Source organism: Balaenoptera borealis (genome assembly GCF_965194805.1).
Source record: "Balaenoptera borealis genome assembly, chromosome: 1".
Lineage (NCBI taxonomy): Eukaryota > Metazoa > Chordata > Mammalia > Artiodactyla > Balaenopteridae > Balaenoptera > Balaenoptera borealis.
The window spans coordinates 159,589,337-159,616,108 of record NC_138860.1 but is presented as its reverse complement, the minus strand read 5'-3'; the positions used below and the strand labels follow the sequence as shown (position 1 = coordinate 159,616,108).

The 26,772-nt window shown below is 41.0% G+C and overlaps 1 protein-coding gene across 3 annotated transcripts in view; it reads right to left on the bottom strand.

The window, feature by feature from the left end:
- Nucleotides 1-315: 315 nt before the first annotated feature.
- Nucleotides 316-26,772, bottom strand: part of ZMYND12 (zinc finger MYND-type containing 12) — a 37,497-nt gene continuing 11,040 nt past the window's right edge. The window contains exons 3-8 of one of the 3 annotated variants that reach the window (XM_082388943.1): nt 25,358-25,529; nt 17,651-17,820; nt 15,207-15,329; nt 12,703-12,814; nt 11,332-11,481; nt 316-3,204 (exon numbers count right to left, since the gene is read on the bottom strand). In XM_082388943.1, coding sequence (XP_082245069.1) covers nt 3,083-3,204; nt 11,332-11,481; nt 12,703-12,814; nt 15,207-15,329; nt 17,651-17,820; nt 25,358-25,529 — 849 coding nt within the window. In that variant the 3' untranslated portion in view covers nt 316-3,082. Of the gene's footprint in view, nt 3,209-10,730; nt 11,482-12,702; nt 12,815-15,206; nt 15,330-17,650; nt 17,821-25,357; nt 25,530-26,772 lie in introns of all 3 variants that reach the window. The other 2 variants (XR_014243579.1, XM_082388944.1) reach the window with 2 other exon arrangements.

Sequence of the window (26,772 nt, the reverse complement as noted above, 5' to 3'; positions counted from 1 at the left end):
CAGGGGGTAGAAAATGGAATGAGAAAAAATACATAATCAATCTAGAAGAAAGAAGAAGGAAAAAAGAACGCGCAGTACAAATAGAAGGCATAAAATAATAGATTTAAACCCAAACAATTTAGCATACGAATAAAATGTAAATTGACTAAATGATTCTCTTAAAATTACAGATATAAAAATATCTAACTATACTATTTTTATAAGAGATACCTCCAAACCATAAAGGTATAGATTGTTTGAAAGTGAAAGGTTGCAAGAAGAAATACTAAGTGTTTAATCAGGGTTTAGTCGGGAAAACAGAAGCCTCTCTGAGCATTCTGAGTAAAGAGATTTATTTAATGTAGGGAATTAGAATCTTACACAATCTTTGAAATGGCTGGGTGATCAGGAAGCAAAGGTCAGCAAGCTGCTTTCACAGGAAATCTGCTTTCAGGAAAGCAACAGTGGGTGATTCTCAGGAAGATTAATGGCTGCTCCTTCTCATCCGGCTTCCAAATCTTGTGCAGTAGACCCTCATTGGCTGAATTTAATCCAGAATCATAAAAGGAAAGAGTACTGGGAACCGTAGTTCCAAGCTTCCCCTTTGAAGCAGAGGTAAATGCTGAAGCAGAGGTAAGTGATAACACCTAGCTGATAACAAGTAATCCAGCCCAAAAGGAAATAGGCATAGCTATGTTAACATCAGACCAAAACATCAGACTCTAAGGTTAAAAACATTACTGGAGATAAAGAGAATCACTTCATAATACAAAAAATAAGGATTCAATTCACCAGGAAAATACAATATTTGAACTTGTACTTGCCTAACAGCCAAGCCCCAAAATATGTAAAGCAAAAACTGATAGAACTACAAGGAAAAATAGATATAACCACAATCATATTGGATGGATTTTATGTACCTCTCTCGGAAATAAATTAGAAATTCAGCAAGGAGATGCAGCGTTTGAAAATATGAAAAAAATTTGACTTAACGGACATATATAGGGCAATGTGCCCAATAACTCCATTCTTTTATAGCACACACAAAACATTTACAAATACATATTAACCATATCCTGGGCCATAAAGCAAACCCCTAACAATTTCTAAAAGTCAAAATTGTACACAACGTATTTTATGATCTCAATAAAGTTAAGCCGGAAAACAGCAAAGAGGTAACACCATCTTTTAGAAATTAAGAATCATACTTCTAAATGACTCATGAGTCATAAAAAATTAAGAAATATTTAGAGCAAATGATAATAAAAATGCATTTCGTAATATGTGGTATCAATGAAAGCAGCATTTAGAGGAAAATTTATAGCCTTAAGGCAAGTGTTAGAAAAGCAGAAAGACTGAAAATTAAATTACTAGACATGATGTGAAAAAGCAGAAAATTATGAGCCATAACCAAGAGGAAAATCAGTCAATAGGAACAATAAATTGAAACAGTAATTTTATAAATATACTCGATGGGAAAGGAATCATGAACAGAATTCAGGGGTGGAGAGAACAGAAAACAGATAAGGGAGGGGGGAAAAAGAGAAAGGGGCCAATGACTATGGTAAAGAAGAGAACTAGAGTTTAATGAAATGGACTTTGAAGGATTTTTTTAGAATAAGGAAGTTCTAATATTTTCTTTTAAATTATCTGCCGAAGAGCCATTGGTCCTTCTCCTCACTCCAATCTTCATTCAACATCTATTTGAAGGAGCTGGCTCATATCTGGGGTTAGGAGGTGAGAATCAAGAAGAAGGGATGTGTCCCTAAAGAGATGAAAAAAACAGCTACAAGACAAGATGTGGAGAGTGACAAAGTATTGATAATCGATGCTAAAAACTGAAGTGAGAGACAGAAAAGTAAGGCCCTGGGACTTCACAGCCATCTTGCAGAAGCATAAGAATGCCCCAAGCGGATTTTACCTAGACCTGAAGGTGCAGGGTGGCCATCTGACATATTTTTATTATATGTGCCTGAGGGAATTAATGTAAGTGAGGAACATAAAACTCTCCCACAGGTCTTTGATTTGCATAACCTCTCCCTGGTACAGATCTACCCAGGAAGCAAAGTGGTAATGGGCAGGCTGCTTAGTGAGTCTGGAGAAAAAAAGGATGCGCTAAATGACCAGAGTCCTCGATGGCACTAGCTGATACAGCCATGGCCACACCTGGGCCATTTTAGAACATAATGAGGAGGTTGGGTGTGTGTGGAGGGGTGGGAGGCGGTGAATCAAGGTCACAGAGCTGTTACGTGAGAAAGCTGGGATTTGAACCCAGGCATGTCTGCTCCAATGCCTACACTCTGTCCCCTACATCACAGGGGACCTTCCAGAGTACTTCCCCCCTAGACAGTATATGGCTCACATCCCCTTCAAATAATTGTCTGAGAAAAGAGACACCAATGTGGAATGGTAACTCGACCAATCCATACTGGAGCTCCTTGAAAGGCCCAGGGGCCTTTTCTGGCAAAGACCTACAATTTATGTCTGCATTTTGCTATTTGTTTTCCATATGTCTCACATCTTTTTGTTCCTCCATTCCTCCTTTACTGTCTTCTTTTGCATTAAGTGGATCTTTTCTAGTGTACCATTTTAATTTCCTTGTTGATTTTAACTGTTTTTTAGATTACTTTCCTTAGTGATTGCTCTAGGAATTATAATGGGCATTTTAATCACAATCTACCTCAGATTAATGCTAACTTAATTACAGTAGAATAGAGAAACTTTACTCCAGTATAGCTCTATTCCCTACCCCTTTCTTTGGCAAAGATCTATGAAGAATGCATCACTGGGAGACCTCTGAGAAATAGGATAAACTATTTGCAGTTTAATTATAAATACCTTGTTAGTGAACTGGTAGCACATTATTCAAAGTCGTGATACACAAGAGTTTATCAAAGTCATGATAAACAAGAGTTTTACTGATTTCTATGCCAAAAGCTCTATATTCCCCAACATATGCTGTGAAACAATAAAAACACAGCTATGAGTGCAATCCCAGGGGAAGAGGGTGGGCACTTCAGCAATTCATAGCACCTCAAAGCAGCTATGCAAGGCTGGAATACATTAGATGCTCAATAGTCCATGATGCAGAGCTCTTGGGTCACTATGTAATGGGATGAGTTTCCTCAGCTGAGATGAGATTTAGTAAGTCTTGAATGGTGTTTTGTTCATGGACACTGAGCTGCTGTTCTTTGGCTAGATCCAGGCCTCTCATGGCGTATTCCTCTGCCTGAAATAGAATTGCAGTGACAAAAGGAAGTTGTCACAGAAAAGCATTACATTGGAAGCCCCATCTCTGCTCGACCCAAAAACATGGGAAAGGACCCTTCAGCTTCTCACACCAGCCACTGAGTTCTTTGTGGGAACTTGTGAACATACACTGGGTCTTCACAGCTAGCCACACATGTGGGATGACAGTGAGAGGGGTTAGGGAACGGGAAAACATGTTCACTGAGTTTACAGTAGACAAAGCCTCTTTTTCTACATTTCAGGGCCCTTTGAACCAACATTGGGAGGCATAGAAGTGAAAGGTGCCACAAGTAAATTGCCATCTGAGGGGCCAAGCAGCCCAGAGTTCTGACTTGGACAGAAGCTTCAGAGGACATCTTGGGACAGGCTCTAGCTGGCCCTTCTGCCCGCCCTCCCTTCCCCCCTCCATCTCTTCTTCTTCTTTTTTTTTTAAACATTTTTTTTTCTAAGTTCATTAATGAATAGATCACTTTCATATTTTTTTTAACATCTTTATTGGAGTATAATTGCTTTACAGTGGCATGTTAGTTTCTGCTGTAAAAGAAAGTCAATCAGCTATACATATGCATATATCCCCATATCCCCTCCCTCTTTCATCTCTCTCCCACCCTCCCTATCCCACCCCTCTAGGTGGTCACAGAGCACCGAGCTGATCTCCCTGTGCTATGTGGCTGCTTCCCACTAGCTATCTATTTTACATTTGGTAGTGTATATAGGTCAATGCCACTCTCTCACTTCGTCCCTGCTTACCCTACCTCCTCCCCATGCCCTCAAGTCCATTCTCTACGTCTGCGTCTTTATTCCTGTCCTGCCCCTACGTTCTTCATAACCTTTTTTTTTTCTTTTTTTCAGATTCCATATATATGTGTTAGCATACGGTATTTGTTTTTCTCTTTCTGACTTACTTCACTCTGCATGACTGACTCTAGGTCCATCCACCTCACTACAAATAACTCAATTTCGTTTCTTTTTATGGCTGAGTAATATTCCATTGGATATATGTGCCACATCTTCTTTATCCATTCATCTATCGATGGACACTTAGGTTGCTTCCATGTCCTGGCTATTGTATATAGAGCTGCAATGAACATTGTGGTGCATGACTCTTTTTGAATTATGGTTTTTCTCAGGGTATATGCCCAATAGTGGGATTGCAGGGTCGTATGGTAGTTCTATGTTTAGTTTTTTAAGGAACTTCCATACTGTTCTCCATAGTGGCTGTATCAATTTACATTCCCACCAACAGTGCAAGAGGGTTCCTTTTCTCCACACGCTCTCCAGCATTTATTGTTTGTAGATTTTTTGATGATGGCCATTCTGACCAGGGTGAGGTGATACCTCATTGTAGTTTTGATTTGCATTTCTCTAATGATTAGTGATGTTAAGCATCCTTTCATGTGTTTGTTGGCAATCTGTATGTCTTCTTTGGAGAAATGTTTATTTAGGTCTTCTGCCCATTTTTGGATTGGGTTGTTTGTTTTTTAGATGTTGAGCTGCTTCTATATTTTGGAGATTAATCCTTTGTCAGTTGCTTTGTTTGCAAATATTTTCTCCCATTCTGAGAGTTGTCTTTTCGTCTTGTTTATGGTTTCCTTTGCTGTGCAAAAGCTTTTCAGTTTCATTAGGTCCCATTTTTTTTTTTTTTATTTCCATTTCTCTAGGTGGTGGGTCAAAAGGGATCTTGCTGTGATTTATGTCATGGAGTGCTCTGCCTATGTTTTACTCGAAGAGTTTTATAGTGTCTGGCCTTACATTTAGGTCTTTAATCCACTTTGAGTTTATTTTTGTGTATGGTGTTAGGGAGTGTTTTAATTTCATTCTTTTACATGTAGCTGTCCAGTTTTCCCAGAACCACTTATTGAAGAGGCTGTCTTTTCTCCATTGTATATTCTTGCCTCCTTTATCAAAGATAAGGTGACCATATGTGCGTGCGTTTATCTCTGGGCTTTCTAACCTGTTCCATTGATCTGTATTTCTGTTTCTGTGCCAGTACCATACTGTCTTGATTACTGTAGCTTTGTAGTATAGCGTGAAGTCAGGGAGCCTGATTCCTCCAGCTCCATTTTTCTTTCTCAAGATTGCTTTGGCTATTTGGGGTCTTTTGTGTTTCCATACAAATTGTGAAATTTTTTGTTCTAGTTCTGTGAAAATGGCCATTGGTAGGTTGATAGGGATTGCATTGAATCTGTAGATTGCTTTGCGTAGTATAGTCATTTTCACAATGCTGATTCTTCCAATCCAAGAACATGGTATGTCTCTCCATCTGTCTGTATCATCTTTAATTTCTTTCATCAGTGTCTTATAGTTTTCTGCATACAGGTCTTTTGTCTCCTTAGGTAGGTTTATTCTAAGGTATTTTACTCTTTTCGTTGCAATGGTAAATGGGAGTGTTTCCTTAATTTGTCTTTCAGATTTTTCATCATTAGTGTATAGGAATGCAACAGATTTCTGTGCATTAATTTTGTATCCTGCTACTTTACCAAATTCATTGATTAGCTCTAGTAGTTTTCTGGTAGCATCTTTAGGATTCTCTATGTATAGTATCATGTCATCTGCAAACAGTGACAGTTTTACTTCTTCTTTTCTGATTTGGATTCCTTTATTTCTTTTTCTTCTCTGATTGCTGTGGCTAAAACTTTGAAAACTATGTTGAATAATAGTGGTGAGAGTGGGCAACCTTGTCTTGTTCCTGATCTTAGTGGAAATGGTTGCAGTTTTTCACCATTGAGAATGATGTTGGCTCTGGGTTTGTCATATATGGCCTTTATTATGTTGAGGTAAGTTCCCTCTATGCATACTTTCTGGAGGGTTTTTATGATAAATGGGTGTTAAATTTTGTCGAAAGCTTTTTCTTCATCTATTGAGATGATCATATGGATTTTCTCCTTCAGTTTGTTAATATGGTTTTTCAAATTGATTGATTTGCATATATTGAAGAATCCTTGCATTCCTGGGATAATCCCCACTTGATCATGGTGTATGATCCTTTTAATGCACTGTTGGATTCTGTTTGCTAGTATTTTGTTGAGGATTTTTGCATCTAGCTTCATCAGTGATATTGGCCTGTAGTTTTCTTTCTTTGTGGCATCTTTGGTTTTGGTATCAGGGTGATGGTGGCCTCGTAGAATGAGTTTGGGAGTGTTCCTCCCTCTGGTATATTTTGGAAGAGTTTGAGAAGGATAGGTGTTAGCTCCTCTCTAAATGTTTGATAGAATTCACCTGTGAATCCATCTGGTCCTGGGCTTTTGTTTTTTGGAAGACTTTTAATCACAGTTTCAATTTCAGTGCTTATGACTGGTCTGTTTATATTTTCTATTTCTTCATGGTTCAGTCTCGGAAGGTTGTGCTTTTCTAAGACTTTGTCCATTTCTTTCAGGTTGTCCATTTTATTGGCATAGAGTTGCTTGTAGTAATCTCTCATGATCCTTTGTATTTCTGCAGTGTCAGTTTTTACTTCTCATTTTTCATTTCTACTTCTATTGATTTGAGTCTTTTCCCTTTTTATCTTGATGAGTCTGGCTAATGGTTTATCAATTTTGTTTATCTTCTCAAAGAACCAGCTTTTAGTTTTATTGATCTTTGCTATTGTTTCCTTCATTTCTTTTTCATTTATTTCTGATCTGATCTTTATGATTTCTTTCCTTCTGCTAACTTTGGGGTATTTTTGTTCTTCTTTCTCTAATTGCTTAAGGTGTAAGGTTAGGTTGTTTGAGATTTTTCTTGTTTCTTTAGGTAGGATTGTATTGCTATAAACTTCCCTCTTAGAACTGCTTTTGCTGCATCCCATAGGTTTTGGGTAGTCGTGTTTTCATTGTCAATTGTTTCTAGGTATTTCTTGATTTCCTCTTTGATTTCTTCAGTGATCTCTTGGTTATTAAGTAGTGTATTGTTTAGCCTCCATGTGTTTGTATTTTTTTTTATACTTTTTTAAAAATTTTTATTTATTTATTTATGTATTTATGGCTGTGTTGGGTCTTCATTTCTGCGCGAGGACTTTCTCTAGCTGCGGCAAGCGGGGGCCACTCTTCATCGCAGTGCGCGGGCCTCTCACTGTCACGGCCTCTCTTGTTGCGGAGCACAGGCTCCAGACGCGCAGGCTCAGCACTTGTGGCTCACGGGCCCAGTCGCTCCGCGGCATGCGGGATCTTCCCAGACCAGGGCTCAAACCCATGTCCCCTGCATTGGCAGGCAGATTCTCAACCACTTCGCCACCAGGGAAGCCCTGTGTTTGTATTTTTTACAGATGTTTTTCCTGTAATTGATACCTAGTCTCATAGCCTTGTGGTCGGAAAGGATACTTGATACGATTTCAATTTTCTTAAATTTACCAAGGCTTGATTTGTGACCCAAGATATGACCTATCCTGGAGAATGTTCCATGAGAACTTGAGAAGAAAGTGTATTCTGTTGTTTTGGGATGGAATGTCCTATAAATGTCAATTAAGTCCATCTTGTTTAATGTGTCATTTGAAGCTTGTGTTTCCTTATTTATTTTCATTTTGGATGATCTGTCCATTGGAAAAAGTGGGGTGTTAAAGTCCCCTACTATGATTGTGTTACTGTTGATTTCCCCTTTTATGGCTGTTATCATTTGCCTTATGTATTGAGGTGCTCCTATGTTGGGTGCATAAATATTTACAATTGTTATATCTTCTTCTTGGATTGATCCCTTGATCATTATGTAGTGTCCTTCTTTGTCTCTTGTAATAGTCTTTATTTTAAAGTCTATTTTGTCTGATATGAGAATTGCTACTCCAGCTTTCTTTTGATTTCCATTTGCATGGAATATCTTTTTCCATCCCGTCACTTTCAGTCTGTACGTGTCCCTAGGTCTGTAGTGCATCTCTTGTAGGCAGCATATATATGGGTCTTGTTTTTGTATCCATTCAGCCACTCTACATCTTTTGGTTGGAGCATTTAATCCATTTACATTTAAGGTAAGTATCAATATGTATGTTCCTGTCACCATTTTCTTAATTGTTTTGGGTTTGTTATTGTAGGTCTTTTCCTTCTCTTGTGTTTCCTGCCTAGAGAAGTTCCTTTAGCATTTGTTGTAAAGCTGCTTTGGTGGTGCTGAATTCTCTTAGCTTTTGCTTGTCTGTAAAGGTTTTAATTTCTCTGTCAAATCTGAATGAGATCCTTGCTAGGTAGAGTAATCTTGGTTGTAGGATTTTCCCTTTCATCACTTTAAATATGTCCTGCCACTGCCTTCTGGCTTGCAGAGCTTCTGCTGAAAGATCAGCCGTTAACCTTATGGGGATTCCCTTGTATGTTAGTTGTTGCTTTTCCCTTGTTGCTTTTAATATTTTTGCTTTGTATTTAATTTTTGATAGTTTGATTAATATGTGTCTTGGCATGTTTCTCCTTGTATTTTTCCTGTATTGGACTCTCTGCGCTTCCTGGACTTGATTGACTATTTCCTTTCCCATATTAGGGAAGTTTTCAACTATAATCTCTTCATATATTTTCTCAGTCCTTTTCTTTTTCTCTTCTTCTTCTAGGACCCCTATAATTCGAATGTTGGTGCATTTAATGTTGTCCCAGAGGTCTCTGAGACTGTCCTCAATTCTTTTCATTCTTTTTCCTTTATTCTGCTCTGTGGTAGTTATTTCCACCATTTTATCTTCCAGGTCACCTATCCTTTCTTCTGCCTCAGTTATTCTGATATTGATTCCTTCTAGAGAATTTTTAATTTCATTTATTGTGTTGTACATCATTGTTTGGTTTCTCTTTAGTTATTCTAGGTCCTTGTTAAATGTTTCTTGTATTTTCTCCATTCTATTTCCAAGATTTTGGATCATCTTTACTATTATTACTCTGAATTCTTTTTCAGGAAGACTGCCTCTTTCCTCTTCATTTGTTTGGTCTGGTGGGTTTTTATCTTGCTCTTTCATCTGCTGTGTATTTCTCTGTCTTCTCATTTTGCTTAACTTACTGGGTTTGGGGTCTCCTTTTCACAGGCTGCAGGTTTGAAATTCCCATTGTTTTTGGTGTCTGCCCCCATTGGGTAAGGTTGGTTCAGTAGGTTGTGTAGGCTTCCTGGTGCAGGGGACTGGTGCCTGTGTTCTGGTGGATGAGGCTGGATCTTGTCTTTCAGGTGGGCAGGACCATGTCTGGTGGTGTGTTTTGGGGTGTCTGTGAACTTATTATGTTTTTAGGCAGCTTCTCTGCTAATGGGTGGGGTTGTGTTCCTGTCTTGCCAGTTGTTTGGCATGGGATGTCCAGCACTGGGGCTTGATGGTCATTGAGTGGAGCTGGGTCTTAGCGTTGAGACAAAGACCTCTGGGAGAGCTCTTGCCGATTGATATTATGAGGGGCCGGGAGGTCTCTGGTGGACCAGTGTCCTGAACTCAGCTCTCCCACCTCAAAGGCTCAAGCCTCACACCTGGCTGGAGCACCAAGACCCTGTCAGCCACATGGCTCTACTCGCAAAGGGGAAAGGGGTGCCTCAGGAAGCCAAGCACGTGCTTTCACTCCCCTCCATCTCTTCTTTCCTCCCTTATTTCCTTCCTCCCTTCCTTACTTTCATCCTTCCTTCCTTTCCTCTTTCTCTCCTTCCTGTCTTCCAATACATATTTATTGAAAGGCTACTATGTTCCAGGTACTGTGACTATAGGCAGAAATTCCTACCCTTGTGAAATTGACAATATAGTGGGGGAGAGAGGCAATAAACAAGACAAATAATTAAAATGCGATGGTATCTTAAATAGTGATTCATGCTAAGGAAAAAAATAAAGCAGGAAGGGGAACAGGAAGCATTAATGGTGGCAGTGGGGGTTTGCCGTTTCAGACAGAGGGCAGGGAAAGTGTTATTGAAAAGCAGACAGCTGAGTCCAGACCTGAAGGAAGTGAGGTGCCAATCCTGAGTAGATAGAGGTGTCCCTTTTCTCTAAGGACCTCTTGCAGACCTAACACCCTTAACACACCTTGGGGGAATGACTTCCTTAAATGGAAAATGAGACCCTGAAATGTAGAAAAGGGGCTTTGTCCACTGTAAACTTGGACATGCAATGGAAATGTTCCCTGTTCCCTAACCTCTCTCACACCCATCCCACATAGGGCCGTTGTCCCTCTTTTGTGCTCCCACAGGGCCCTGGGCTTTGCTATCACACTCTATTTTAACCCACTGACTGGGAGCTCTTCCAGGCCCTGGTATACAGTAGGTGCTTAGTAAAAGTTTGCTGATGAAAGGAAAGAAGGAAGAAAGGAAGGGAGGAAGGGAGCGGGGGAAGGACATCTTAAATTTTCCCATGTCACCCACACAGAAAGGCCTCCTCCAAACGTCCTCCCTCCTCTCTCCCCTTGCCTGCTTTATTTTTCTTTGTAGTGCTTTTCACTCTCTGAAATTATATTACACATTTATATGTTTACTTGTTTATTGTGACTTCCCCTCCTCCAGAAAAACATAAGTTACTTGGAAATAGGGAACTTAGCTGGTGGTTCACCACTGCACCCCCAGTCCCTAAAACCGTGCCTTGCAAATGGTAGAAGCTCAATAAATACCTGAATGAATAAGTGGATCAGTCAATCAATAAATCAAGAACACTGAGATTTGCCACTTGCTGTCTATAAGAAATTGGGCAAGCAATGGACCCTCTCTGTGCCTTAGTTTCCTTATCTGTAAAGTGGGAACAATAAAATACCTTTTTTGTAAAGTTAGTATGAGAATTAAAAGTGATAATTCATGTAAAGTACTTAGGCTAGTGACTGCCACATAATAAGCACTTAAAAACAATTACCTTTTGAATTATTTCTGCCTGGATCCCTCCAGCGACAGGGAACTCACTACCTGAGTATGGTTAGGGCAACTACTCCATCCCCCCAAGGACTCCCCAGAGCCCTTCTTCCCTGCAGGCTTCCCAGCACTGCCCCAGCCTCAGTTAACCTGTGCAACCCTAGGGTGGCCCCCTTGAGGGAAGAAGACAACACCGTTTCCATTGTGCAGGTTGGAGTCAACACATAAGAAATGTCATGAGCATCTGAACTTTTTTGGAGTGAAGGCTTACTCTGAGGGCAAAAGCTAGTGCAGTTGGGCAAAACACAGCTGAAATCAACTAGAGGAATTTCTCCCTCCATTTTAGACATGCTTCTTTTCTAGGGGAACTTGCCTTTGAAGAATTCATCATCAGGTAGTAAAGCATGAACAGGATTTTTAGAACAAAGATTGTTTTTTGGGGGGCTTTGTCAGATGTAGATTCTCGAATGTTCAAGATTGAAGTCAGGATCTGAATGGCTTCTGCTTCCTGGGCTTCATCTGCAATGGAAAGAAAGGGAGGAAAGAAGAAACAGGCCCTAGGGCAGCTGCATCTACCCTCAGGGATAAGCACCCTGTTAGGGCACCTGTCCTTCAGGCAGTTCACCAGCTCTGCCCAGCCTGTCATTATCAGAGTAACCTAAAAAAAACCCAAAAAACCAAAAAATTCATTCCTACAGGTCCCAGAGTTGTTTAGCTTTCTTTCTTTCAGAATCCTAAACTAGATCTCTTAGGCCCCCAATACAGGGAATTTGTCATGGTGGGATTTCTTGGGTCCAACTCAGCTTCCATTCTGTAGCAAAAGGAGGGAGCCGGGGCTTCTGGCAGCCACAGCACCTTAATTCTTCTTCCCCAAATCCAAAGATGCTTAAGCAGTAGCCTTTCTGCTTTTCCCCATGTGAGGCTAAGCTTAGAGAAAAAGACAGAAAAGACATACACTGTAATGTTAAGGTTGGCTGTCTTTGGATATCTATGATTTTTGAGTTTTCTGCTTTAACATGAACTGCTTTTATAACGAGAGAAAATTCAATAAAATTATTAATTTTTTGAACCGTAGCTCAAAACTTCTCCTCCAAGAAGTCTTCCCTCTCCAACACCATCCAACTGTCCTCACCTCTTCATTCTGGGACTCAGCTTGTAATATAATTTGTACTTGTAGAAGTTTTCTTTTCTTTCACATAGTTTCTGTCTCACCCACTATACTATATGTCTCTTTTGAGAAGAAACTAGATCTTCCATCTCTTTTTATGATCTCAGAGGGAATGATGCTGTACTCAGCCTTCAGCCCTTTGCTGAGCTGTGGGTAGAGAGATGAATCAGACTCAGTCCTGCCACTGAGAAGTTCACTGTCCAGTAAAGGAAGAGGATAAGGCACCAGAACAAATGAGCAATGGGACTTCCGTGTGGAGTCTGGAGGGATAACACATAAAGGATGGATGCTCTGCAGGAATCTCAGGGGGCTCTGGCAGGGTCTTTTTTCCTCCAGATCTGTCCCGTATTAACCGCCCTGCAAGGCTGTGTGTGATGCTAGGGACCTGAATTCTTCCCACCGCTGGTCAAATCTCTTTGATCCCCCTGTCTCAGTTTGCCCATTGGCAAAATGGGAAGATGGCACTGATGTGCCCCACCACAGGGACAGCTGCTCTCCCTCTGAGGGGAAAAGTCTGTGGATCAGAAGAGAGGAAGTCACTGCTTTGCTTCCTAGGGAGAACTGCCACTTACCCAAGCCAGTGTCGGTCTCAAATTGCTTGCCTAGTAGATCTATTTGTTGGGTGCGAGCCTGTGAGAGGACTTGATAGTGATTGTTCAAATATTTATTCCAGATCTCAGAGACCTGTTGGGAAAGGAGATGGTAATCAGACAAGCAGGCTGGACCTTAGCCATTGGACCAGCCAGCTGAGAGGGCAGCACCTCTGGCCAGGCTTCCTGCCGGTCTGCAGACTCCCTCTCTCATTGTGCCTGAAGGCAGGGGGAGCCTTAGGAGCCCAAAGGTGCTTGGCCAAGGTAAGTGTGACAAGTGTTGGGCTGCAAAGGGCACAAGGAGGGCTGATCTGGGGACAGCCCTGGTGGGGTCTAATTACAATGGCTACCATGTGTTGAGCACATACAACTACCTTTACATCCTCCCAACATCCCAATTACGGTCGTATTCTTATTACTCCCTTTTCATAGATCAATAAACTGAGGTTCAGAAAAGTTAAGATCACTCTTGACTTCTGGTAAGAGCTGCTATGTGGCACAGCCAGGATTTAAATTCAAGTCTGCCTGGTTCCAAAGTTCTTTTTATTTTTTCAGCTGCACGACAATGTCTCTTCTTCAGAAATGGGTCTAAAATATGAATAAACAGTCACCGCATGACAACCTATATCACACACAGAAATTGTTGTTTGCTAAGTAAGGTGTTATTATATGAAGATAACCAACATTTTAATATATTGGAAACAGTGTTTTAAGGAACCTCCATACTGTTCTCCAAAGTGGCTGTATCAATTTACATTCCCATCAACATTGCAAGGGGGTTCCCTTTTCTCCACACCCTCTCCAACATTTATTGTTTGTAGATTTTTTGATGATGGCCATTCTGACCAGTATGAGGCGATACCTCATTGTAGTTTTGATTTGCATTTCTCTAGTAGTTAGTGATGTTGAGCACATTTTCATGTGTTTGTTGGCCATCTGTATGTCTTCTCTGGAGAAATATCTATTTAGGACTTCAACCCATTTTTTGATTAGGTTGTTTGTTTTTTTGATATTGAGCTGCATGAGCTGTTTGTATATTTTGGAGATTAATCCTTTGTCAGTTGCTTCGTTTGCAAATATTTTCTCCCTTTCTGAGGGTTGTCTATGACCCAGCAATCCCACTCCTGGGCATATATCCTGAGAAAACCATAATTCAAAAAGACACATGCACCCCAATGTTCACTGCAGCACTACTTACAATAGCCAGGACATGGAAGCAACCTAAATGTCCATCAACAGAGGAGTGGATAAAGAAGATGTGGCACATATATACAATGGACTATTACTCAGCCATAAAAAGAAACGAAATTGAGTTATTTGTAGTGAGGTGGATGGAGTTAGAGTCTGTCATACAGAGTGAAGTAAGTCAGAAAGAGAAAAACAAATATAGTATGCTAACACATATATATGGAATCTAAGGGAAAAAAAAATATGTGGAATCTAAAAAAATGGTATAGATGGTCTTATTTGCAAAGCAGAAATAGACACACAGACGTAGAGAACAAACGTAGGGATACCAAGGGGGAAGCAGGGGTGGGATGAATTGGGAGATGTGGATTGACATATATACACTATCGATACTATGTATAAATAGGTAACTAATGAGAATCTACTGTATAGCACAGGGAACTCTACTCAATGCTCTGCGGTGACCTAAATGGGAAGGAAATCCAAAAAAGATGGGAGATATATATATATATATATATATATATATATATATATATATATATAAAATTTGCTGTACAGTAGAAACTAACACAACACTGTAAAGCAACTACACTCCAATAAAAATTTTTTTTAAAAGAGGAAAATATTGTATAGACTTGACAATCTACAATTGGAATAGATACATACTATTCTAAAAGATTTAAATTAAAACTATTTAAAATTAAAAAAAAAAAAAAGGAGCCTAGTACTTTAGACTCTGTCAAGGTCACCTCTTGCAACTCAGCCCCAAATCATCTGACAGTAAAAAAACTTGGTATCAAAAGCAGTTAAAAAAAAAAAAAAAAAAAAAAAAATATATATATATATATATATATATATATAACAGTTTAAAATCTTTCACAGGTAAAGATGGACATTTTAAAGTACTTTCATGTTCTTTGATCCCTTCACAGGACCTTTCAACAATTAGTTTCGCTTAAAAACTTCATCTCCTCCTTTATCCCACACCTCAACATGCCCACATTAGCTTGCTCCTAGGGATATGGCAGGGTATATGGCAGTCTATTTGGAGGGGTTTGGTTCTTATTGACCCATAAGTTATTATTTGTTAATTGCTCTATGGATGCTAAGGACTAAACTATTTTGGTAGTGGAGAAACCGGAAGAAAGAAAAGTGGAATATATCATGTATCAAGCTATGTGATTTTGGGCAAGTCACTTCATCTGTCTGTGCCTCGAATTTCTCATGAATGGTCTGACACCAGTTGTAAGATACAAGGCCTAAGTATCAAGGCTCAGCTCCCATATTCCCCAGCTCACCTTGGTGTACAATGTGTCTGCCAGGTCCAACTTTTTAAGGCCATAGAAGATATTAGCCAGGTGGAAGTAGCCTCCTGAGGTCCTGATGTGCTCTGTTCCAAATGCACAACTGGCGAAATAAATCTATAGCAGAAGGAAGAAAGAGAGTGCCTGAGTTTTCTTTGTAAATCATATATCTTATAAAGGACTTATATCCAGAATCTATAAAGAACTTTTACAACAGCTCAGTTAAAAAATGGGCAAAGGATCTGAACAGACAACATGTCAGCAAAAAGATACACCAATAGCTAATAAGCACATGAAATGATGCTCAACATTATTAGTCACTAAGAAAATGCAAACTAAAACCCACAATGAGATACATCTTCACACACACTAGAACTGCTCTAATCAAAAGACAGAAAATAGCACTTATTGGCAAAGATGTGGCAAAAGTGGAACTCTTGTACATGCTGGTGGGAATATAAAATGATGCAGCCTCTGTGGAAAACAGTTTGGCAGTCCTCAAAAAATTAAACATAGTTTTACCACATGACCCAGCAATTCTATTCTTAGGTATGTACCCAAGAGGAATGAAGACACGTCTTCACACAAAGACTTGTACACAAATGTTCACAGCAGTATTATTCATAATAGACAAAAAAAGGAAACAACCCAAATGTCCATCAACTGGTGAATGGTAAAGAAATTGTGGTATATCCAGATGATAGCGATAAAAGGAATGAAATATTGATATATAAACAACGACACAGGTGAATTTCAAAATAATTATGCTAAGTGAAAGAAGTCAGATGCAAAAGACTACATATCATTCATTTATATTAAATGTCCCTAAAAAGGTAAATCTAGAAAGACAGAAAGTGGGAATGAGAAATGACTGCAAATGGATATGTGGGCTCTCTTAAGGGTGAAAACTGGATTATGTTGATGGCTGCACAACTCTAAGTTTACTAAAAATCATTGAATTGTACACTTAATTGTACATACCATTGACTTTTATGGTATGTATCAATAATGCTGTGGTGGTTTGGTTTGGTTTCTTTTTTAAGTTAGGCTGAGCTTGATCTAATTCTTAACTGTGTGGCCCAGCTCAAGAGAGAATGTGCTTCTGCTTGATTTGTTGAAGGCTGTGAAGCACAGAGAGGAAACACAAATGATGAAGTGCATTGGTCAGGCTCCTAGGTGGAAGTAGATGGCACCCTCACAAGTATCAATATTCCCTGAGGCTGGTATAATGAAAGGATTATTTACAGAGACGTGGAAGGGGTACGGAACCAACAAGAGTTAGTGAAGCACTAGGGACTATCAATGGCAAGAGACTGTTTACCGTCCAAACTCCTGAGAAAACCAGGGGAGAAAGCAGGGTTACCAGGGCCCAGCAAGAGCTAGAGCTGTGGAGGAAGGCTACCTGACAGGAGCCGTGGCCGTGAGGAACACTGGCACTGCAGGGACTAGGCTGGTGCAGAAAGGCAGCAGAGTAAATACCCCAACCTCTCTCTCCTCCCAACTTCCACTCCTCTGCCATGCCTTTCACTCTCCAAACCCAGCGAGGCCAGAGAGCAATGGAGTCCACCAAGGTCAGCCTCCCAAGGAAGAGCAGGGCAGAGAATGCATTTGGAGTAAGGGGATACGGAGAATAACCAGCACAACAATGTTTCCAGCAAATTTAGGGGCATCGTGCGGTGGCAGGCAACCAGAGGGAGGGTTGCCCAGTGGAGAGGCTGAAGAGAGACCCAATCTGCACGGAGACGGCAGTCTGATTCTAACCTCATCCAGGTTTCAGGCTCAGGAACTCTTCCCTCTGGTAATATTGTCCAATACTGAAATCTTAACAGAAACCTCATGAACTTGGGAAGAACAGCTCAGTCATCACCCTCATCAACCTATCCAACGTCGGTACAGAGTTTTAGAGTTTATAAAGCACTTTCATATACCTCCAGCTCATTTAAATGTAATAATCACACTCTGTAGTAGAGACGTTGATGTTATTTATAAAAATCATAGCAAAAGTACTGCACATGTCGTGCCCTCTTATTCATCTCTGCAATGACCCAATGAGGCAGAGACTATTTTATGATTTCCGTCTTACAGGTGATGAAAGACGTTAAATAATTTATCCAAGTCTGTGTGGCTGGTGAAATGGCAGAGCTGGGACCAGGAGTAAAGCTCTGCTCTTAACCAGGATGCTCTTCTGCCTCCCTTTATCATCCCCCAAGCAATTGAGACTTGGGAAGTGATGTGACCTGGACAAAGATGCACAGGCAGAAAGTGGGAAGTCTTGAATTCAGGTCGTTAGAATTGTGTTCTTGCTAATACTCCACCAAACAGACAGTTGTACACAGAAAGTTTCACAGAAATGCTCAGTAGAAAGAAAACAAGAACAAACAACAACTAAACAGAGCTGTTCTCAGAAACAATCGGGTGTTATAATTTAGTTTGTTTACATCATTGGCCAGATGATAACGGGCTTCCTCATAGTTTTCCTTAGCCATGTAGAGAAGTCCCAGGTTCCGATGCAGTAAGGAGTGGGTGGCATAACAACATTCAGTTGATTTGAGGACTGTCCACTGCGCTTGGGATAGATATTCCTCAGCCTGGACGATCCGGCCCAGACCTGCCCAAGAGAAATAAAGATTATAATCCATATCCTAGCCAGAGAACACATGATGAAATATGAGTCATCACCTATTCACTCATTTATTCATTGACTTGAGTACCTACTGACACACAAAAACTTGTACGCGAATATTCATAGCAGCCTATTCATATTAGCCAAAATATTGAAACAGCTTAAATGTTGGTCAACTGATGAGTAAATATACAAAGTGTAGTCTTTCCCTATTCATGAGTGGCATATTATTCAGGCACAAAAGGAATAAAGTACTGATACATACTACAACATGGATGAACCTTGAAAACATTATACTGAGTGAAAGAAGCCAGACACAAAAGGCCGCATATTGTATGATTTCATTAATATAAATTTTCCAGAATAGGCAAATCAGAAAGTGGATTGATTAGTAAGTGGCCCAGGACTGTAGGCATGGGAACCGAGGTGTGACTGCTATTGGTATTGGGTTTCATTTTGGGGTGACAAAAATGTTCCCGAATTAGATGTGATGATGGTTGCACAATCTTGTGAATATACTAAAACCACTGAATTGTACTATAAAGGGGAGAATTTTATGGTACATGAATTATATCTCAATTTTAAAATATATGTATACGTATATTCGATACTTTTTATGTGCCAGGCCTTGTGTTAAGGGATAGGAATTCAAAGATAAATCAAAGCCATTACTCTTGAAGAATGTACAGCTTGGTTGGTGGAATGAAGACATGAAAACAAGTATATTTGTAATATAGTGTAAATGCAATGATAGTAACATTATAAGGTTTGGAAGTGGAAGTGAGTAGGAAGTGTTCAATTCTTTGGATGGGGTAGAGAGGGACAATGGAGTGGGGAGAGGCATGGTCAGTGCTATGGACTGAATGTTTGTGTCCCCCCCAAAATTCATATGTTGAAGCCCTAATCCCTAATGAGATGGTATTTCGAAGTGGGGCCTTTGGGAGGTAATTAGGTCATGAGGGTGGAGCCCTCATGAATGGGATTAGTGCCCTTATAAGAAGAGACAAGAGAGAGATGATCTCTCTTTTGGCCATGTGAAGGTATAGCAAGAAAAGGCGGCTGTCTACAAGTTAGGAAGTGTGTTCTCACCAGACACCAGCTCTGTTGGCACCTTGATCGTGGACTTGTAGCCACCAGAACTGTGAGAAATAAATGTTTGTTGTTTAAGCCACCCAGTCTATGGTATTTGTTATAGCAGCCAAGCTAAGATAGTCAGAAAAGTCTGAGCTAAGTTTTGAGGATGAATATAAGTTTTCTAGACAGTTAAGGGAGGGAGGGCATCCCAGGGAGAATTAACACATATGCAAAGTCATAGAGATATGAAATGGTGTGCTGTGCTTAGAGAACTATATATTGGCCTGTGATGCTGGGGCACAAAGTATAAGGGATCAAGTGGCAGGAAATGAGGCTAAAGAGGTAGGCAGTGCACAGATCATGGAGGGCTTAGGAAGTCGTGCCAAGGATCTTGATGCATGTGGATAAAAATTAGAGGATTTTCAGAAAGGGAGCAAGAACCGGGTTTAGATTTGAAGAATCCTCTGCCACTATGACGAGGAGAGACCAGAGGGGAGGAGGAAAAGGAAAACACTCACTAGAAGACTTTTGAAATAGTTCAGGCAGGTACTAGACCCTGAAATAAGGCAGCGAATGAAGATGGAGTATAAAAAAGAGACATTCAGAAGCTAGAATGGTTATGTGGTTAACCATTTCATGTGGTTAAGTGAAAGTCACCTCTATTTCTAATATTCAAATACTCTTGATACTTAACCCTTTTTGTTTAGTTGTGAAGATACATAATAGTTTCCTGCCTACGCTTGCCTCCTAGGGAGGTTGTCAGAAGTGAGCAGAAAACTACTTTGAGAACGTTCTGCAGAGCAGGAGACATGCCCTGCGTGTGAAGGGTTCTGTGTGATGGATGCTGCAACAGAAATGGCATCAGTAAAGGGTCAGGAGATGAAGACACGGATCCCTCATAAGTCAACCTTCTGTTCTTCTTGTGCTTCCACCCAGGCCTACTTCATATGTAAGCATTGCTTTATTCTGGTTGTAATCATACGTCTCTGAAATACAGGAGAGGTGAGGAAGAAGCAGTCAACAAGAGGTGGCAAGTAACTTTGCCTGACCGATGCTCACACTAAAATGGGAAAATATTAGATCAGAATCAAGAGGCCATGGCCCATGATCCTGGCTCATGTTAATTAAATAGGCAAGCCACATTTTCCACCTGGGTTTTGCTTAAAAAAATAAGAGCTTTAGACTGAGGCCCTATCAAATTTAAAGAAGCAAATGACTCTTAGCTAAGACATTTATCTTGGGAAACAATTGGTAGGGGGCACTGATATATATTGGAAATTTACATTTTTCATTGTCCAGTTCTCCTTGACAGAGGTATTGCTGAAAAAAGGAAGGCCCCCAGGTCAAGCCGAACCACATCTAAACAAGCATCAGTCCCAAAGGAAAAAGCCTACTTGCCAGAAAAAAACTACAAGGCTGCAAATTCAGAGAGCAGGGTATAATGAGGTGAGAAGAACAAGCTGTGACAAGCAGGTCAGAACTAAGATTGTGACCAGTGTGTGGGTAAGTTCAGGCATGCCCTCCTACATACAGTGCTTACCTGGAGAGGTGTAGGGATGGAGTAGAGGTAACAGAGACCTAAAGTTGCCAAAGGAAGTGAGACTATCCGAAAGGGTGACTTTCAGAGTATATGCAGTAGAGAGAGAAAGGATGGCCAGTTCATGGAGCAGTGGTACTTGTCTTAAGGGTGAGACAGCAGGCTTACACTGGGTTAGTGGCAGATCTGAGAGACATCGTGGGGGAAGATTTTGCAGGCTTGCAGATGAAACTAAAGGACCACAGAATAAAACAGTCACAGACGATTCAAAGGTGTGGCTGTGAGGCACACAGGGGAAGCAAAAGGAATCATTTACTGAGGGGCTGCCTTACACATGCCTTACACTAGGCTAGGCCATCTGCATCTGTGATTTCAGTCTGCCAACAACCCTGCAAAAGAAATATCAGAGGAGGAAACCGCGCATTCATTCAACCCTATATTCATCTAATCTGTTGAGTCTCTACCGCTCTGCCAGATGCTCAGTGCATGCTGGATCCCTGACCTTAAAAAGTTCACAGTCGAGTGAAGTCGTTACACAATAAAGAAACAAAAAGTGAAGTGCTAGGAAGGAAATGAACAGGACACAGTGATCAAAAAAGGCACGGAGAAACCTACGTTGGATGATTAGGGAACACCTCTCTGAGAAGGTGGTGTTTAAGCAGGTACCTGAAGGCTGAAAAGAAATCAGCCATGTAAGAGGGAGAAAACAGCATTCCAGGTGGTATGTGTGAGAGCCCTAAGGTAAGAAAAAGCTTGACGACTAGGATCACAGGGCTAGTAAAGAGTTGGAATTTGAACCTAGGTTCTCCCGGTTCCAAAACACTAAAAACAGTGGGGGAAGATGAGTAAGGTGGCTCCTCTTTGAAGTGTTACTGAAAATGTCATTTCTAGTGTGCTAAAATTCCGAAGTTTTACTTTGAGAAAAAGGATGAATGCCTCTTATTTTTCCACTCCAGTCTGGAGGAATCTCTAAAGTGGGAGAGGCATGTCCACAGGGGATGTGATTTATTTAGACTTTCAAAAAGGTTGGCAAGGGGCTTCCCTGGTGGCGCAGTGGTTAGGAATCCGCCTGCCTATGCAGGGGACACGGGTTCGTGCCCCGGTCCGGGAAGATCCCACATGCCGTGGAGCAGCTAGGCCTGTGAGCCACAACTACTGAGCCTGCACGTCTGGAGCCTGTGCTCCGCAACAAGAGAGGCCGCGACAGTGAGAGGCCCACGCACCGCGATGAAGAGTGGCCCCCGCTCGCCGCAACTAGAGAAGGCCCTTGCACAGAAACGAAGACCCAACACAGCCGAAAATAAATAAATAAATTAAAAAAAAAAAAAAGGTTGGCAAGGTTTTAAATCAGTAACTGTGGGAGTTAAAATGAAACCTTCCATTTAGACAGCACTTTTCTGCTTGCAAAGCACTTCCATGTCCATTATACATGAATTCATTTAAACCTCAAAACAATCCTGTGAAGAGGACTCAGATTCAACAAATGCTTACATAGTTCCCATTTAGGTGTCAGGTTCTAAGGAGTTTTTGAGTACCTTCCCTGCACTAAGTACTGTTCTGTATGTAAAGACACTATGAGTAGAAAGAAAAGACAGAGTTCCAGTTCTCCCTGAACTTATGGTCTAGTGCAGGAGAGGAACTTTAATTAAATAATCTCATCAAAAAATGTATAATTATTATCAAAGTGAGTGGCCAGAAAAAAGAAAGATGTTTCTAAGTGGATACATAAAAAGAGACCTGACCCAATCTGGGGGCTTGGGAAAGGGTTCTAATCAGGGGGTGGTGACTCAAGCTGAGACCTGAAGGATGAATAGGAGTTAGTTAGGTGAAAAGGAAGGGAAGAGAAGTGGGGGGAGTGGCTAGAGAAGAACCTTCCAGAACAAGGAAGCATCACAGTGCTTCTGAGGAACCAAGAGAAGGCCAACACAACTGAAAGGGAGAGAGAAAAGAATGAGAGGTGAGGTGAGAGAATTCATAAAGGCTGGACCAAACAGGGACTCATAGGTTGCTTTAGGAACTTGGTCTTTATTTATTGGAGTGACTTGGTCTCATTTTGTTTGGAGACCAGGTTGGAAGGAGGCCAGGGAAGATGTGCAGAGACCAGTTGGCAGGTAGTAAACCAAATAAAAGATGATGGGATTTATGCCAGGGTGACTTTTCCAAAATCCCATAGCTAGTCAGTGTCAGAGATAAAGAGAGCCTGGGCTGTATTTTCTTGTCCGGTGCTCTTCCACTAGTTTGGGAGGAGGGACAGTCCAGAATGGGGAGTCAGATCTGAGTAGGCTAAAAAGGGCATTCTTGCGGCTAAGTGGCCTGGTATGAAGTCGGAGCCCAAACCAGTGAGGAGGGGGTCCATGCAGAAGAGGCATCCCAGAATAGGAGTCAGAGCCCCCAAAAGGAGAAGAGGGCATCTGCAAGGGGAAAGGATAGGATTGGAGATGGGAGTTTGGCTCATACAGGGTAACCAATTAAATATATAAATACATCAGTGGAAATGGAAGCCAGCATTCTCACTGTCAGAGAATGGAGCTATAGACATGAAATGGGAGAAAATGAGATTGAACCCTGTGGATTTAAATGTACTCCTATGGACCCATGATCATATACAGATACAGCTGCAGAGACGGAGATGGAGATTTAGAAATAATGCGCATATACACATTATTATATTTACACATGTTCCCTAATTCTGTCCATTGAGAAGCCTGGGAGCAGCCCCACCTCAATAGCAACGAGTATGTCCAGTGCACAACTCTTGGCTTCTAAATTCCATTTTCTACTAAAAGAAATCAGAGTTCCTTGGAGGTATGATCCAGAAAGCAGGAAAGTGATCAAAGAACAATGGGGAAGAATTCCCTGGCAGTACAGTGGTTAGGACTCCACACTTTCTCTGCCTAGGGCTCAGGTTCAATCCTTGGTCGAGGAACTAAGATTCCGCAAGCCACGTAGCCAAAAAAAAAAGAACAATGGGGATGTGTTAAGGAGACACAGAAGCCAGTGTGATGGGCTGCCCCTTGCCAAATCAAGGACAGTTTGAACATCAAATTAATGATAGTAATGGATTGTAACCCACTAAATAAAATAGGAAAACAACAGTCTATGTTGATATAAATAAATAAATGAATTCATTGAAAGTTTGTTGAGGAATGGAATATTTATATAGTTCTAAATACCTCTCTATAAAATACTTATTAATTGCAAAGAGAAGAAAGAATAACTTTACAGAGAAGAAGCCTGGCAGACACCACCTTAATAAAGTAACTTAAATGAACATCATCAATAATGGAACAAAATAAAAACATGTGCCAACTTATAGGATGGGATGAGAAGAACACAGCATCACTTCAGTGATATTCCTGCCAAAGACACATCACCTGAGTCCAGTCATGAGGAAACATCAGAGAAACTCAAATTGAAGGACATTTTATAAAATAATTGGCCTTTAATCTTTGAAGGCATCAAAGTCATAAAAGTCAAGGAAAGATTGAGAAACTATTTCAGAATGAAGAAGACTAAAGACACATGGCAACAAAATGAAAAGTGTGATTCTGGACTCTACCCTTCTGCTGTAAAGATGTGATTGGGACAACTGGAAAAAGCTGAATGGGGTCTGCTCAGTAGATAATCATGGATGATAGTTGTATTGTGGTTATGAAGGAGACGTCTCTGTAGGAAATACATACTGAAGTAGTCAAGGCATAGGGCATCAGGTAAGCAACTTACTCTCAGATAGCTTAGGGAAAAAGTTCTTTGTACTGTATTTCCTACCGTTTTACTTTTTAAAAAGTTTTTTTTTTTAATAGTGTCTGTTAAGATATAAAGTAGTAGTACAGGGCTTCCCTGATGGTGCAGTGGTTGAGAGTCTGCCTGCCAATGCAGGGGACACGGGTTCGAGCCCTGGTCTGGGAAGATCCCACATGCCGTGGAGCAGTTGGGCCCGTGAGCCACAATTACTGAGCCTGCGCGTCTGGAGCCTGTGCTCTGCAACAAGAGAGACCGCGATAGTGAGAGGCCCGCGCACCGCGATGAAGAATAGCCCCCGCTTGCCGCAACTAGAGAAAGCCCTCGCACAGAAACGAAGACCCAACACAGCCAAAAATAAAATAAATAAATAAAAATAAAGTAGTAGTACAGTACCTAAAAGGCTGTAGATGCTCAAAAATGTTAATTCCCCTCAAAAATGCTAATTCTCCTGTTGTAGCAACCACCATGTGTGATGTCTGTGCCCTGCTCTCAGAACTGCCTCTGCCATCCATAGGAGCGGGTTCCTATTTTCATGTTTGAACTATGTGACCCTGACACAAAGGTAGATACAGATAGATGCCACACTCAAGCTGAGTCAACATAATTCTTTCTTCCAGGAATTTAACATTGGAAATCAGATGCTAATAATTAGTTTCTATAACCCACCTTGAACCTGGAGGATATGTAAATTCAATGTAAATTCAGCTACATCTGACATTTTGGGGTAGCTGTCTTCTGTAGTAAGAAGAGGGTAGAAAAATCTGGTCTGCAGAGATGGAAAATAAAGCAGATGCAGAGAGAGAAACCGAGAAACAGAGACAAGAAACAAGACCTCAAGACCCAAGAGAGAGAAACAGAGACCACCAGCCTTGGTTTGTTATAGCATTCTGAGTATAGTATCTCATGAAGTCTCATTTCCCTTAGGACACCTCAGCATCCTAATAAATTTCCTCCTTTTGCTAAGGCCAGCTAGAGTGGATTTCGTTCAGTTTTACCAAAAAGTCCATGATATCTCCTTCCTCACCTTGTGCCAAACTTTACAGCAATCCTGCTCTTCCACAAAAGGTATCCTGGTGCCACTGCCAAAGCTGGATGTTTTGGCCACTGATATGACCCAGTATAGCACTTCTTACAGGCTCCAGGGGGTCTCAAGTCAGTTTCACTTACCAAGGCTGGCCTCGGCCAACAGCAGGTAAGCAGGTACCAGCTCTACTGAACTCAGGCCATGAACACTCATGCGGAAGCGAAGAGAGTGCAAAGCTGCCGGGACAGCATCTTCATGTTTTCCTTCAAAGATATATTTCTGGGCGACGGTGTAGCAAAATTCGATCAAATGCTTCTGTGGAAAAAAAAACTAGACTATCTGAGACAGTCTAAGGGTGAAAGGCAATGGTGGATATAGGTACACCTGGAGATAGGGCCAACACCTGATGACCTGCTCGAGAGCACACAGTGAGCCTGTCTGCACTGAGGCGGACATGAGACCCAAAATAGGTGATTAAAAAGGCAAACTCGGGGGCTTCCCTGGTGGCGCAGTGGTTGAGAATCTGCCTGCCAATGCAGGGGACACGGATTCGAGCCCTGGTCTGGGAAGATCCCACATGCCGCGGAGCAACTAAGCCCGTGAGCCACAACTACTGAGCCTGCGCGTCTGGAGCCTGTGCTCCGCAACGAGAGGCCGCGATAGTGAGAGGCCCGCGCACCGCGATGAAGAGTGGCCCCCACTTGCCACAACTAGAGAAAGTCCTCGCACAGAAACGAAGACTCAACACAGCCATAAATAAATAAATAAACAAACAAACAAACAAACAAATAAATAATAAATGGCAAACTCTGGACTGTGAGTTCCTCAAGGTCCGGGAACAAGTATCTTTTCATCTTAGGTTGGTGCTTGGCATAAATGAGTGCTCAATATAAATTTATTAAATGATTATTATTCTTACATTTCTAATAAAATTTTAGTTTAGCAAAGCTGTAATGTCTCAGGACAATCTAAAACGTTCTGCCTTTCTATCTGAGTTAATTTTGAAAGAAACATATTTTTCCTTCTGGAGTTATCCTGCTTCACTAATATCAGAAACAACTTTAACTCTGCATTGTTCTAAGGCCACTCTCAAAGTGTCACAACACTAAAATTGATGAATCTTTTGAGATTTATAGCTTATAGAGCATTAGTTTTTTTAGAATAATTCAGATGCTACCAATGCCATAGTAATAGTTTTCCTAATCTCCTTTATTTATTAACTAGTATATTCATACATCATTTTTTGACCTACTTTGTGCCTGGATTCTTATTACAGTACTTGGCATATATGGGTGTTATGGCTGAATTTTGTCCCCCCCAAATTCATATGTTGAAGCCCTAACCTCTAGTGACTCAGAATGTGACTGCATTTGGAGAGAGGGCTTTTTAAAGAGGTAAGTCAAAATGAGGCCATGGGGTGTCTCATAATCCAATCTAACTGTGAGGACAAGTCTCCAAGCCAAGGGGAGAGGCCTCAGAAGAAACCAACCCTGCTAACACCCATTGTTGATCTTGGACTTCTAGCGTCCAGAACTGTGAGAAAATAAATTTCTGTTGT